Source organism: Tachypleus tridentatus, chromosome 11 (genome assembly GCF_004210375.1).
Source record: "Tachypleus tridentatus isolate NWPU-2018 chromosome 11, ASM421037v1, whole genome shotgun sequence".
Classification (NCBI taxonomy): domain Eukaryota; kingdom Metazoa; phylum Arthropoda; class Merostomata; order Xiphosura; family Limulidae; genus Tachypleus; species Tachypleus tridentatus.
In genome coordinates, this window is record NC_134835.1 from 25,618,768 (window position 1) to 25,634,439 (window position 15,672).

At 36.3% G+C, this 15,672-nt stretch overlaps 1 protein-coding gene across 1 annotated transcript; it reads left to right on the top strand.

The window, feature by feature from the left end:
• The first annotated feature begins 1,024 nt into the window (after nucleotides 1-1,024).
• Nucleotides 1,025-10,498, top strand: LOC143231767 (lysosomal alpha-glucosidase-like). The gene is made up of 2 exons (XM_076466410.1): nucleotides 1,025-1,427; nucleotides 7,426-10,498. The coding sequence occupies exons 1-2, from the start codon at nucleotides 1,216-1,218 to the stop codon at nucleotides 9,986-9,988; spliced, it is 2,775 nt and encodes a 924-aa protein (XP_076322525.1). The 5' UTR covers nucleotides 1,025-1,215; the 3' UTR covers nucleotides 9,989-10,498.
• Nucleotides 10,499-15,672: the final 5,174 nt, after the last annotated feature.

The following is a 15,672-nucleotide window of genomic DNA, read 5'->3' on the forward strand; positions in this document are numbered from 1 at the left end:
CAATTTTTTTAAAGTAACATTTTACTGAATTATCTGTGCAAATTGTGACCTGTTTCTTCTTAGGTGGTTACGGCGCTCGACTCGTAATCTGAGGATTGCGGGTTCGAATTCCCGTCTTACGAAACATGCTCGCCCTTCCAGCCGTGGGAGCATTATACTGTGATGGTCAATCCCACTATTCGTTGGTTAAAAATTTGCCCAATAGTTGGCGGTGGGTGGTGGTGACTAGCTGCCTTCCCTCTAGTCTTACACTCCTAAATTAGGGATGGCTAGCGCAGATAGCCCTCGTGTAGCTTTGCGCGAAATTTAAAATAAACAAACAAATAATCTTACTGTTAATAAATGCTAAAGAACAATGGATTGCATGCACTGAGGCGACATTTATCATCTTTATTTCTACGTATTTCTACAACAGACCGAGTGTTCCTAGAAAGCCTTTACAACCAAGCAGTTTCTACGAAAGATAACACACATTGTTTTATCAGTTTGTGTAAGAGATGTCAAACATAGTTTAAAGTGTCTATTTCTTCTACAGAAAACTCACATTAGGTCATTTGCAACGCGGCACGAATTGAATCTCACATTTGAGCGTTTTTAAGTCGGTAAACTTTCCGCTGGTTTGGTTTGTTTCTTGAATTTCGCGCAAAGCTACTAATTTAGCAATATAAGACTGGAGGGAAGGCAGCTAGTCATCACTACTTCCCGTCAACGTTTGGGAACTTGACCAATGTCTCCCCTCCTCCCACTGAGCAAATGATTAATTAATTGATTTTTACGAATTGTAAAGCAGATATTAATAGTATGAATCTCACTGTACTTGCATTTCCGTCGAACTAATAAAACTTTATAAATTTTTTTCATCTGAACGTAAAATTCTCCGTAGAATACAAAACAAAGTGAACAGAGTACGCAACTCTCTGTAGTTGATAACGGAACCGATAAAGCCTGTGTGTTATCAGTTATAGGTAGGACTTACATTATCAAATATGATTATATTGAGAATAAGCTCAGACTTTATACACATAGATAACAACATCGATAACATTTTGACAACAACTAGACTCGTTGTATGACGTGTGGTTTTTAGAAATGGTCTAGGCTTAACACATGAAGCCCAAAAATAATTAGAAAGTCAGCATTGGACTATTAGCACTTAGACTGCCCAACTTTTTTTAGACAAGTTTTCAAGTTTTCTCGAGAACACAAAAGAAGAAAATGTCGACGTCAGATATAGATTGCTTGGAAGATTCATCAAAGATTCAGAAACCGACGGTTTTACAGAAAGTCTGCCTAGATATAAAAACAAGGGTGATTCTAGTATTAGCCTCCTGTCTCCTAATCGGGATAGCCTTGCCCCTAGCATTGTTCTATTTTGTATGGTATGATTCCGAAGGAATGTTAAAGTGCGACTTAGAATACGAGATCAGGTTAGTAAACATGATATATTTATGTGATAATTATTTTGTTTTACGTATTTCGACACATATTACGTCATATCATAAAAGTTTGCAAACACGGCTGTCTATTATACTTTCAATGAAATATAACATAAATAAGTGAGTTGTCTTATGTTTCGAAAATTATCATTAGAAATGACCCAGCATACATCTTGTTTGTTTTAGTTTCGCGCAAAGTTACACTGAGGCTACCTGCGCTAGCCGTCCATAATTTAGCAATGTAAGACTACAGGGAAAGTAGCTAGTCATCACCACCCATCGCCAACTCTTGGGTTACTCTTTTACCAATGAATAGTGGAATTGACTGTCACATTATAACGCTCTTACGGCAGAAAGGGCGAGCATGTTTGGTGTGATAGTGATTCGAACCCAGGATTCTCAGATAACTAGTCGAGTGCCTTAATCACCTGACCATGCTAGGCCTACATCTTTAGGTTCAACACAAAAGGATTCACTTGGAAAAGGTGTCTACTCAGTAGCACATTCTTTTCTAGAGTCATGACTCAGCAGGTGGTTTCCTTTTATTTTAATATCTGAATCCAAAATAGAAGGACTTGAACACAAAATATTTAAGATGCTTAAACAATTTCCTTCTCCTGTGTCGATTGAATTTTAGCTCTTCATATATCCGTGTATTTACACTTCTTTCTTTTAAAAACATATTCCAGGGGTTATTTACCTCTTGTTATTGTTTGTTTGTTTGAATTTCCTCGTCTTCGGTTACTTTACAGTTTCATCTGTAGCGTCGCGTTTTGCTTTAATCATAATATTTTGTGTCTTCCTACTGTATCCATTTCGATTTCAAGTGAGAACATTTCTACACTTGATTCTTAGTACATTTGAAAGTTTCTTTATATTTTGCTATATTTCACCCCATTATTTGGATAAAAATCGGGATACTCAAAATTCTGCTTAATTTTGCATCTTTTGTACAGCATAGTTTTGCCCTCTTTAAAGGAACATTTCATAAAACATCGCTTGCCAGGTTTATTAAGAATAATTTTAATGATCGTCAGTTCTTTTTAACACTGGAAATGGACACGTGCAATCCTTTCCTTTCAGATTTGCTATCAGTATTAAAGCTACGCGTTAAACTGAGTGAAGACTAATATTTATTACTTAAGGGACCATTGGTTTAAAACACTACTTTATTAGATCATTAAAAAGTCAATTTCGAGCGTAACAATAATCTATACTAAGACTAATTGGAATTTACTAACACGATTTCTGATCAGTGATGACAAGAAAACCCACTTGTAGAGAAAAATGTTGGCACGGTCTTGTGCAAGTATATTACTAAATCAACCCCAATCTCGTAAAAGGTATATAACCCCATTTCACTCCAATAAAATGTATATAGCATGGAACACGTGTAAGTTTGTTTTGTTTTTTTCTTAAGTGACAAAATTTGGATTTTTGATATGGCGTATTAATGGTGAATTTTTAATGTTCTTAACGATTAAAACACATAACGTAGTTAAGGAATTGTTAAAATTCATGTGCTTGAGTTTATGTATCATTAAAATACTTATTTATTGCACACATTCTGTTTCTGTGCAGCCAGTATTAATACGTCATGCATAAGCGTCGTCCATGGTTGTCCGTCCAGGACATCTCCCATACAATAGCTGAAACGTGACGACTAATAAGAAATTTAAGAATCTTTATTGGCATCTAATTAAAAAAGTATACAGTCTTTAATCCACGAAGTATGTTTCTAAAAGCTGTACAGTTACAATATAATCCTTAGATAGTGACAGAATTAGTTATAGCTGGGATAAAGTGTAGAGAAATGTTGAATGGGTAGTGGAAAATACATTATTACAAATGTACATCATTGTTTAGTGATGGTATTACATTGTAGAAACGTTGTAAATTTGTAGTAAAAAGACACCTTTTACTGTCTATTCAAACCGTCTCCAATCCAGTGGTGTAGCTATACCCCGTAGCCCCCACAACTCCGAAAGGAGCAATGAATTGCTGACAAGGGGAATAAATGCAGAGGATTCATCTTTGGCAGTTAGGCCAATGCGCCAAACTTTGTATCCAGAAAAGTAAATTATTCGTCAAGAAATGTATAGCTGTAACATTTTAAGTTTAGCCACAAAAATTTGTATACACCTAGCGACTTCTTTCTGAAGTTCTGTGTATCAAAAATTATTTACCGTGTTTATTTTCTGGTCAATTTTTGTACAGAAATGTTCTTAATAGCCAGAAATATAGGGAAATTCAAAACACTAGTGTCTTCATATATCGAAGAGCTCGTCACAAAGTTATCTCTGTTGTAGCTGACCCTCAATGATTCATCGATAAAAATCGGGTTTCGATACCTGCAGTAGGAAGAATGTGAATTGTCTAATGTTTAGCCTTGTGCTTAACAGCAAAGACACAAAACCTTTACAGAAATTTTGGCCATTTTTATATATTGTAAAAATTCAATTTACTAAAACCTCCAATTCTTTCGAATCTCCATTGGCTTAGTGGAAGTACCTCGCGAAACACAGGGTTTCGATACTTATGGTAGGCGCAACACAAACAGCCCTTTGTGCTGCTATGTGCTCTGCAAGGCTACTTTTTTACCAACGAATAGTTAGATTGATCGTCACATCATAACGCTATCATGACTGAAAGGGTGAGCATATTTGGTGTTACGGGGATTCGAGCCCGTGACTCTTAAATGAAAGAGATGTAAATAATATATAACTGAGTTATTTTATACTGCACATTAATATGTTATCAGCTAATGTATAAGTGACTAAATGATCTTCTAATCAACATGTTCTTGTCATCCATCGTACTCTGATATTAGTTTATCTATTAGACATAGACTTTTAAGTTACTTTAAAACTACGTTTTCTTGTAGCACTAGGTAATTCTAGAAACCCACTTAAAGTAAAAATGTATTGTAAAAACAACTGGTATGGGTATTAAAACTTTAATTAAAATAAAGTACAGAACAACGACCTTCCTAGGTCACCTTCAGGTTAACAAAATGGGAGAAAATGGAAACGTTACATCACCGTATTAGCCTTGTCAACTATAAAGAAAACCTTTTATATCTGAGTCTGGAGGTGTTTTACGACTTTGATTAAGTTACTTGCTATTGTATATTTTCTGTTGTGCTCTCTAACCATTGTCTCATACCAATATCCAACTCTTCATCTTCTCAGCAGTAAGTCAAAAGGTTTATAACGTTAAAATCCTAGTTTGTGTACCTGCGTTAAGCAAACCAACAATAGCGGTGCAGCATTGTGCTTAAAAGTAGCGATTAAACTGAAACTCGCTGTTATGTCTCTGTTAAAAGGTTTCAGGTTAGAACATTCGACTCCCGTCGCATGACATGTTTAAATATAAGTTATTGTGAGGGTCAAAAACTCGCTGTTATTTCTCTGTTAAAAGGTTTCAGGTTAGAACATTCGACTCCCGTCGCATGACATGTTTAAATATAAGTTATTGTGAGGGTCAAAAACTCGCTGTTATTTCTCTGTTAAAAGGTTTCAGGTTAGAACATTCGACTCCCGTCTCAGAACATGTTTAAATATAAGTTACTGTGAAGGTCAAAAACTCGCTGTTGTTTCTCTCTTGAAAGGTTTAAGGTTAGAACGTATGACTCTCGTCACAGAACATGTTTAAATATAAGTTATTGTGAGGGTCAAAAACTCGCTGTTGTTTCTCTCTTGAAAGGTTTAAGGTTAGAACGTATGACTCTCGTCACAGAATATGTTTAAATATAAGTTATTGTGAAGGTCCAAAAACTCGCTGTTATTCCTCTCTTGAAAGGTTTCAGGTTATAACGTATGACTCCCGTCACAGAACATATTTAAATATAAGTTATTGTGAGGGTCAAACACTCGTTGTTATTTCTGTATTAAAAGGTTTCAGGTTAGAACGTATGACTCTCGTCACAGAACATGTTTAAATATAAGTTATTGTGAGGGTCAAACACTCGTTGTTATTTCTGTATTAAAAGGTTTCAGGTTAGAACGTATGACTCTCGTCACAGAACATGTTTAAATATAAGTTATTGTGAGGGTCAAACACTCGTTGTTATTTCTGTATCAAAAGGTTTCAGGTTAGAACGTATGACTCTCGTCACAGAACATGCTCGTTCTATTAGCTGTGAGGAAGTTTTAAAGTTGCTGTAATTCTCATTATCTGACAGTAAAATATATCCGAAGTGTTGGAAATGAGTGATACTGACAAGCAGCCTCCCTTCTTTAGTCTATCATTTCAAAATTATGGACAACCAGTGGAAATAGGTATCGAGTACCTCTCTCTACAAGACGTTCAAAAAAGAAAAACCTTTATTAAACAATAAGTTATTATGGAAACTCTACAGTACTGATGTACACTGACAAATCGACTTTTGACGTGGTTATAATCAAGTTACTAACTGGATTGAAGGCATGTCTGTGTTTTGTTTTCAAATTTAATGTTTTCTTATGTATTAATCAGAAATTCCTCTTAAAGTATTGAAACAAGAAAACCATAAGGATTGTTTAAATGTGACTAATAATTAGGTTTCTGTCAAATCGATTTATTTTCAAAGTTCTTTGAACCATATGAATAATTACGTTTATATAATATTTCGTTCCTCAAATCAACTGTAAATGTGTTCTTAAACTGGAAACCATATCGTGTTCGTTGATCTATGTATTTATTTTTCTGTTTATGATAATAAGTTATTGATGAATTTAGTACATAATACATTCGTTTATTAGTCCTAAAACATCAGCTTCGAATCAAAAAGATCATAAGCTATTGTTATCAGGTCAAAATTTAAAAGAGAGCGTACGTTGTGATAAATAAAACTATATTGAATTGAAAAGAGAGAGGATCTTTTTATTATTATTATTTTAATGTCTAATACGTTCTTATGAAATTCGTTCATTAACACAGAACATATGTGACTTGAAATCAACTTACGTACACGTGACGTGTCGTTTTTCAAGACAGAAATTGTTCCAGAATGTTACATACTATTAGCTGTAAACGTAGACAGCTTTTGCTGCTGACCGATATGTTAATAGATTCTTATCTGTTATATAAGATACCACACTTTGGTCACCTCAGCTGAGGTGTAACTTGTTGTAGGTCTACTTCTGAATGTTCCTGATACCCCAGGTTGATTCATATTTCAACATTTACCAATTTCTTTAAATGCTAGGTACATTCCCATCCGGAAAAATATTAATTCCTTGATCTCAGCACATTTTTATGATCTGAGAGTAGGAAAACGTTTCGTCAGAAATAAGTGTTACATACCTTTTCCAGATGCGAGTTCCCCGTGTGAATCAGCTATAAGTTTACGAACTTACAACGCTAATTCCTTGCGGGGACTAAAGTCGATTGTGTAGCGTTGCATTGAGAAAACAACAATGACCAAAATCGAACAGGTTTTGGTGATATGTAAATACTAACAAGATGTCTTTTCGTAACAACTTTACCTGGGGTTATCCAATGGGTTGATGATTTTCATATTCAAGATTGTTTTAGTATAATGTACACCACCCTCTGTCTATATATATATATATACAAGTAGCAAGCCCAGAATGTACACAACCCTCTGTCTATATATATATATACAAGTAGCAAGCCCAGAATGTACACAACCCTCTGTCTATATATATATATATACAAGTAGCAAGCCCAGAATGCTTTTAAATCTCTCATTATAAGTCTTAAAAGTGAAAATATTTTTCCACGTGTCAAATCGAAGGTATTGGGATTAATTGTAATTTGCTAAAGTCCTGAAATATTACACTCAAGGACCACTAGAAGCTTTGAAAATTAATAAAATATTTGAACATTACACTACAGGCTACTTAAAATTCTGACAATAAATTAAGATATTTTAGAATGAGAATAATGATACCAATAAGAATTGGTTTGTGCATTAATAATGTAAGTATTCTAAGTAATGTTTATTAAGGTACCACAACCCAATTTGTTATCGTATATCCAACAGATTCAATTGCTTTCCTGGACTCTCTAACGAAGAACTCAATGAGACACAATGCAGAGAAGCAGAGTGTTGCTGGGACAATCATAACCCGAATGTATCAGCCTGTTATCACAGGTATCCATCTTCCTATGACTATTTCATTGAAGCTTACATTAATGAAAGCACACGAACAAAAGAACTGCTTCTGGTCACATACAGAAATGCAACGGCTGCCAATATTACAATTATTAGAGAAGTCGGAATGAAAGTAGTCGCTCTCAGTGCAACTCATCTCCGCTTATGGTTTTACGACTTTAAAAAGAGCCATCACGAAGCCATTTTCTCACTGAATTATAATAAAGTGGAAGAAAGTGAAAATGTTACATGGGACAATACAGAATATTCAGTGGAAGTTCCGGAGAAAGGGAACTTTTATGTCAAAGTAAAACGAAAAGGAGAAAGTAGAAATATTTTCAATAATGCTGTCGGAACTTTCGTATTTTGTGACCAGTATATAGAAATTTCTACTATCCTTGGTTCTTTTAATGTTTTTGGGCTTGGACAACAACTATCTTCGACACTTAAACTTCAGTTGGACAAGAAACGAAGTAGGTTCCTATTTAGTCGAGAAGCGCAAAACGCAGCAGGTGTTCATCCATTTTATCTCTGTCTGGAAGAAACAGGCAAAGCACACGGTGTTCTGTTGGTCAACAGTAACCCAATGGAGATTATCACATCAAGCCTCCCGTCCCTCACGTATCGAGTTTTAGGTGGAGATTTAAACTTTCACATTTTCTTGGGTTCGTCGCCAGAAGACATTGTGAAACAGGTTTCAAGTTTCGTTGGAAAACCTGCTATGCCACCTTACTGGGCTTTGGGGTACCACGTGTGCAGAACAACTTCTAACCTTACCTTGGCAAATAATTCCATAAGCGAGATGTACAACCAGAATATTCCCCAGGAATCTGACTGTGTGAGCGCTTTATATACATCTAGTTTCTGTGACAGCGGTACTCAAGATACGACCAAGACGGAATTTTGTGATCTAATTGAAATACTACAGAAAAATAAACGAAACCTTCTTGTTGTTCAACATCCACAAATTCGCAGTTCGATATCTCCCATTCCAAATGAGTGTAAAAACAAACTACTTGAAATAGACAACAAGATTTACAAAGGATCCAGCGGTGATGTTTTATATCCAGATGTATTAAATCCAAACGTTGGCGAATGTTTAAACTGCCAAATATGTGGAAAGACCACAGATTTTGGAATGCTTCTTAACATGAACACACCTTTTGAAAACCATTCTTCTGAAAATAAATGCTCCAATAATAATTGGAATAATCCGCCATACGTGCCTAATAATCGACAAAACCTTACCGACGAAACTATCTGTATGGATGTTCAACATTTGGACCACACGTTACACTATGATGTGCACAATATCTATGGTTACAGTCATCACAAGGCATTGTATAACGAATTTTTGAAGAAGAACTCCAAGCGACCTTTCATCTCAAGCTTCTCAACATTTACAGGGAGTGGCAGATTTGGTGGTCACTGGGGAACCGTACAAGAAAGTTCGTGGGAAACTCTGAAACACTCTCTCGTTCAAAGTCTAGAGTTCGCGCTGTACAGTATACCATTAAATGGAAATCCAGTTTGTGGGTTCACCGGGCATCTGGATGAAAAACTCTGCTCCAGATGGATGCAGATGGCAGCTTTTCAACCTCTGATGCTGACATTTCGAGGAGAAGACAAAGAACTCGCAGATCCGGTAACTCTCAGTGAATATACTACAAATATTGCTAACATTACAATAAGACTTCGGTATTCCCTATTACCTTATCTATACACTCTCTTTTATTTTGCTTATCGTGACGGCTCCACCGTAGTTCGCCCTTTATGGTTTCAATTTCCAAAGGATCCCAAAGCTGTAGACATTGACGAACAGTTCCTCTGGGGTTCAGGTCTAATGATATCACCCATAGTTAAAAAAGACATACAGAACGTTAGGCTGTATTTCCCGAAAGCTTGCTGGTATGATTTTTACGATGGGAAGACTGTCAGCCGTGGTTTCTCTGCGTCAACACTAGACGTTTTAGCCTTGGAAAACAAAATCAACATACACGTTCTCGGGGGAAGTATTATACCTTCCCAAACTGCCAAAGTGACAATCAGTGACACGAGAAATACTAATCTCACCCTGACTGTGGCAATGGATTGTACTTTAGAGTTTGCAAAAGACAAACCAGTTCTTGCTTACGGTTCCCTCTTTATTGATGATGGAGAGTCGAGGATTAAAGACGACGGATGCCATGCTGTAATTGAAATGAAAGTAAACAGTTCAACACTTCACTTAAATGTTTCTTATTCTGGCTCGAATTTAGATATAAAATGTATTAATGGTGTTTCGACATATGTAGAAACAGTGAGAATATTTGGTGTTCGTTTTAGGCCATCAGAATGCCACGTGGATAATGAGAAACATCCTACTTTCAAATACGACGATAGATCAGGATATTTAGAAATAAAGAATCTGATGGTCAACATTCTAGAAAACCACACAATCACTTGGAAATAGATATTGTTTTGGTGTTAAACTATAATTTACCATTACAAATATGACTTGTATATACTTTTTTCCTGGTAAGTTGACGAGTGAAAGTATACTTGTGGTTATAATAGTTTCTTGGATCTAAATACCAGCTTTTCTTAACAAGATATATTAAGTTCCTGTTATAATAGCTGTCTTTCGCTTGAAATTTTTATTCCTAAACCGAAAAGTTCGATCATCTTATATCCAAAATGGGTCAAGCGTGGCCTAGTAGTTAACTTGCTGAACCCTAGGGTTAATGGTTTGCATTCCTTTGCCACAAAATCCCTCTCGGCATCTCAGAGCCATGAATACATTTTAAGATTGGCGGTCAAATTCTGTTACTCAATAGGTGTTGACGACCAACAGTCTAGTTCATCAGTTTAGATTAGAATAGGCTATCACATTTTTAGCCTCATATGTCCTCATATTTGCCACTAGAAATCTTATGGTAGACATGAAAATGTAATGAAATAAATACATATTTCACTATTTGAATGGCTTGTGTTTTTTTTTTCTAATTTGCCATCCATGTCATAAATTAAGATATAATTGTATCGTAGATGAATAGTCAGAAAGACCCCAAAATTTTCCATATACTTTTACTACATTAACTTCAGCTTGTTATTTAAACATTAAGATATACTGTTACGTTAGACTGTTTATTATATTCCTATACTAATAAAATATTCACTTGTAAGGAATTTGAAATGTGATTTGATGTTATTAAATCAAAACGCAAAACCAATTAACGCTTTTCTTGGACGCGTTTAGATCACTAAATTATAACACGTGTGACTACACAACGCAGAAACACCAAAATGAAATTTAAATACAATAATTAAGAAACGAAACATTAACACACCACAGTTTACGTCAGCAGGAAACCATAAACGTCATTTTGTGGTTTCCAAGTATTACACAATAAGCCTAGATTTGTCTTTTTTCTACATCTAATTATTGTTCTCTAGTTTTCTTAAAAGCTTTAACTTAACCTATATTTAAGTTACAAAATATTTCTGTACGAAAAGTTGAAACATTAATGTTCTACACCAGGGGTGGGCAACTTATTTTTCACAGTGGCCACTGTTTTTTTTTGTTTTTTTTTTGGAATTTCGCACAAAGCTACTCGAGGGCTATCTGTGCTAGCCGTCCCTAATTTTGCAGTGTAAGACTAGAGGGAAGGCAGCTAGTCATCACCACTCACCGCCAACTCTTGGGCTACTCTTTTACCAACGAATAGTGGGATTGACCGTAACATTATAGGCCCCCACGACTGGGAGGGCGAGCATGTTTAGCGCGACGCGGGCGCGAACCCGCGCCTCTCGGATTACGAGTCGCACGCCTTACGCGCTTGGCCATGCCAAGCCCGCACAGTGGCCACAACTGTGGCTAATGAAAACAACGTTGGCCACACTATTAAAAAAAAATTGAAAGTTGTTAGTTTTAACAAAATGTGAAAATTGGCAGGGATTTTCATCAACAACTTTTTTTGAAATTTGGCTTAATATCTATGCTCAATGAGCATCTTATCTCTGCCTCTAAATTTATGTCAGTAAGCCTAGATCTGTATCTAGACTTGAGAAAACCTAGCGTAGAAGATGTTGACTCACACACACATCTGGATCTAAACATGGAATAAAATTTGAAATTGCTATCTTTAAATTTGGAAGACTCTCATTTATCAGAATAGTGAGCCACATCTCTCGGAGATGTTTATCTTTTATGTGTTCGACACTTGACAGGGTAAGCATTTCGTCTTCAAATCCACAATTATCCAAAGACAAAAAAGGTGTAATTTCCTTACTGAAATTTCCCAAGTGAATTTGAAATGGATCATGCAAAAATTCAAATATCAAGTTCAAATGTTTTTAAATTCGGAGAAACGTGATTCTAATTTTTGAGGTATGGCATGGCCAGGTGGGTTAAAGCGTTCAACTCGTGATCTGAGGGTCGCGGGCTCGAATCACAGTTATACCAAACATGCTCGCCCTTCCATCCGTGAGGCGTTATAATGTTACAGTCAATCCCACTATTCGTTGGTAAAAGAGTAGCCCAAGAGTTGGTGATGACTAGCTGCCTTCCCTCTAGTCTTACATTGCTAAATTAGGGATGGCTAGCACAGATAGCCCTCGAGTAGCTTTGCGCAAAATTTAAAAAAACAACAAAAACTAATTTTTGAGATAGATTTTTGATCCAGTTTACCAAGAGATCATCTTACCATATGGAAAAAAATAAATTCCTAAACTCGAGCAGGCCACAATGGTGCTATTCACTTGCCATATGTGACCAGTGGCCATGGAATTGCCCATCCCTGCTCTATAGTCCATACAGCTACATACATGGTATAATTACACAGACACAGTCTTTCTGTGGAACCATAAATTTTTGTTACTTTGTACTTATAACACGACACTCTATTTTTACTAGTTACTCAAGAAATAACACTTTGTTCGTCTTCAATACTTCCAATAATAGCGTTCCCTCTTAGTGGCTCAGCGGTAAGTCTATGGACTTATGACAGTAAAATTCGTGGTTTCGATGCCCGTGGTGAGCACAGCACAGATAACCCATTATTTAGCTTTGTGCTCGACAAAAAAGAAATATGTTCGGAGTTTTACTTTAATGTTTACCGCAAGATTTTCAACGTTTAATTTTTTTAAAATATTTAGTTTTTGTCTCTTTACTACAACTACACCCTTGTGCAAATTAATTGAAACAAATGGTCATTTTACAATATTTTCAGCATGGCGGCCGGTGTAGGCTCGCTGAACCCGCTGATTTCCTTTAATAGTCTTTTTTTTTTTCACACAGACGGCGTCATTAGCTGTGTTTTGTAGTACGGTCGATCTATTTTTGGGATATATGACGAAATTTTGAGGAATATTACGTCATTCGAAACTGCATTAGAAGGGCAAGGAGACCAGTCAAAAAACAACTTCTTACCAACTCAATGAAGAAAAAACGGTATCAATGGGGCTTGAAATATAATAACTGGACACAAAAACAATGGAGGAAGGTGTTATTCAGTGGCGAGACTCATTTCTTCGTACAGGGTCAAAGAAGTCTGTATGTTCGCAGATCTCCAGTTGAGAAACTTCGAGAATCTCACATCAATAAGTTCGTAAAACATCCCTTGAAGAAGACGTTTTGGTGCTTTTTCAGCTACTATGGCGTCGGAGGCTTACATATCGTAGAAGGTATGATGCGAGGATCACAGTACATCGAAGTTTTGCAGAGAAGAGTCGATCTAGAATTGAAAAAGAGATTTCCAGATGGATTTTTCAGCAAGATCTGGCTCCGTGCCACACATCGAAACTTGTGAAAAATTTTATAACTACAACGCGAATGAAGGTGCTGGACTGGCCTGGAAACTCTCCGGACTTAAATCCTATTGAAAATCTTTGGGCGATTTGTAAAGAAAGACTTCGGGGAAAAGACTGTACTACAAAAGATAAGCTAATTAAGGCCATAATTGAGGTGTGGTAACGCGATCCAAAATTAGTAAAGATTGCAGTCAACTCGTGGACTCGATGACAAAGCGGATTAATGATCTGAAAAATAAAGGTGGTCATATCATGTATTAATTTGTGAGTAAATTTTGGATTCTCAGAAATAAAACGCAAAAAATTGAAAAAATATCGTAATTTTCCGTCTTGTTTCAATTAATTTGCAAAAGGGTGTAGAGAAGAGTCTGGAACATCTCTACTACGAAAAAGTACAATAATTATGTTTTAGAACAAAACCACTTAGAACTATCTGTTGTGTCTACAAAGAGGAATCGAGCCCGGAAGTTTAGCGTTGTAACTCCGCGAACTTACCATCAGGGGAACAATTATACTTGTTTGTTTGTTTTGGAATTTCGCACAAAGCTACTCGAGGGCTATCTGTGCTAGCCGTCCCTAATCTAGCAGTGTAAGACTAGAGGGAAGGCAGCTAGTCATCACCACCCACCGCCAACTCTTGAGCTACTCTTTTACCAACGAATAGTGGGATTGACCGTCACATTATAACGCCCCCACGGCTGAGAGGGCGAGCATGTTTAGCGCGACGCGGGCGCGAACCCGCGACCCTTGGATTACGCTTCGCACGCCTTACGCGCTTGGCCATGCCAGGCCTCAACAATTATACTAAATATTTCACCATTCTTTCAAGAAGGATCATTATACGGTAACGAAGTACATGTAATTTTATTCGTCATATGCATTACATACACGTGAGTGAGAGTGTTCACTTCCAAAAGTTTCATTTTAATCGTGCCTTTAATGTATGGTTGTTTCTAAAATCCACAGAAAACACCTGTTTCCACGCAATAAAAACAAACTGAAACCGAAGTGTGCCACCATTTTTATTGTACTCATAGTTACAAACTTGAAATGTCTAACAGCTCATACGATTATTTGTTTTTCAAAAAGGCTTACAAATATGAGGAAAGGCTTACAAATATGAGGACACTTCGATTAAAGTAATCAAGAGAAAAACGAACACTTGCAACGTCAAAACATATCTACATTTTCACTGATGTATAATATTTATTAATTAAAAGTAAATGCTTTAAACAAGATATTGTACATTGAAAATAAAACCGAAGAAAGATTACTAGTCGAAACAATGGAATCTACTTCTACCAACAATGAAATTACAATGTTTTTATTTCTAATGTCACTAACAATACCTTATATGCAATAGTTACACAGTATATCCGAAATTTCAACAATGCATAAACGTCTCTGATTATGTACAACAACAAAGTGTGCGCCCAGCGATTCGTGACATGACATTTAAAACAAGTCGCGTCTAACTGTGGGACTTGCGGAATCTTCAAAGACACGGCCCAAGCTTATTGAAATGAAGGATTCCCTTCAAAAAGGAAACAGAACTGGAACTGTTGGCGATGTGTGTGACTTTTATATGATAACAAACAAAGAGAAAGTGCGCTCTTCATAATGTATGCTTCCTTGGCTACTATAAATAGACGTGGCTTCGAAAGGGTTCAGATGACCTTGCGATAACATAACCTCTGATCTTCATGTTACAATTAGGAGAATATTCTACAGTTGTAAACTAACAAATGCAGGGAAGAAACAGAGGACTGAGTGAACCTGACTTTCCCAGGTTTACCAAAGATCTAAACGCCGATACAGCAGTTCAAGTCAAGGATCTATTTGAAATCAATGCTCCAGTAATAAAAGTGTAACTATCCAAAGTCCATACCCTTAAAAAGATTTCTAAAACTGCTCTGGACCATTAAAATGTGTTTCCCATAAAACCATAAATGAACGGTTATATTTACTTCAAGTTGAGCGATCGTTCTTTATGCACAGACTCTAACACTGAGTACAACTCCAGTTATTAACTATATCTTTATCACTTAACAATACTCAGCAGTGGAATTGGAAGTCTTTAATCACATAATATATTAACACACCGTTTGCAGATTATCAATTATGTGAGAGGGACACTTCCTATCAGCCGGCGAAGTACAGGGGCTCGGCCAAGACACAGGAAAGGCACACCCCCCCCCAAAAAAAAAAGAAACAAAAAAAAACAACTATTTAAAAACAAATACTTGTCGAAAACAAATTACAGAAATTTACATACCCGACCAATATGTTCATTGTAAACAACTCTTATGTTCACACCCACCACGACGAATCAGTGGCATGACTGAC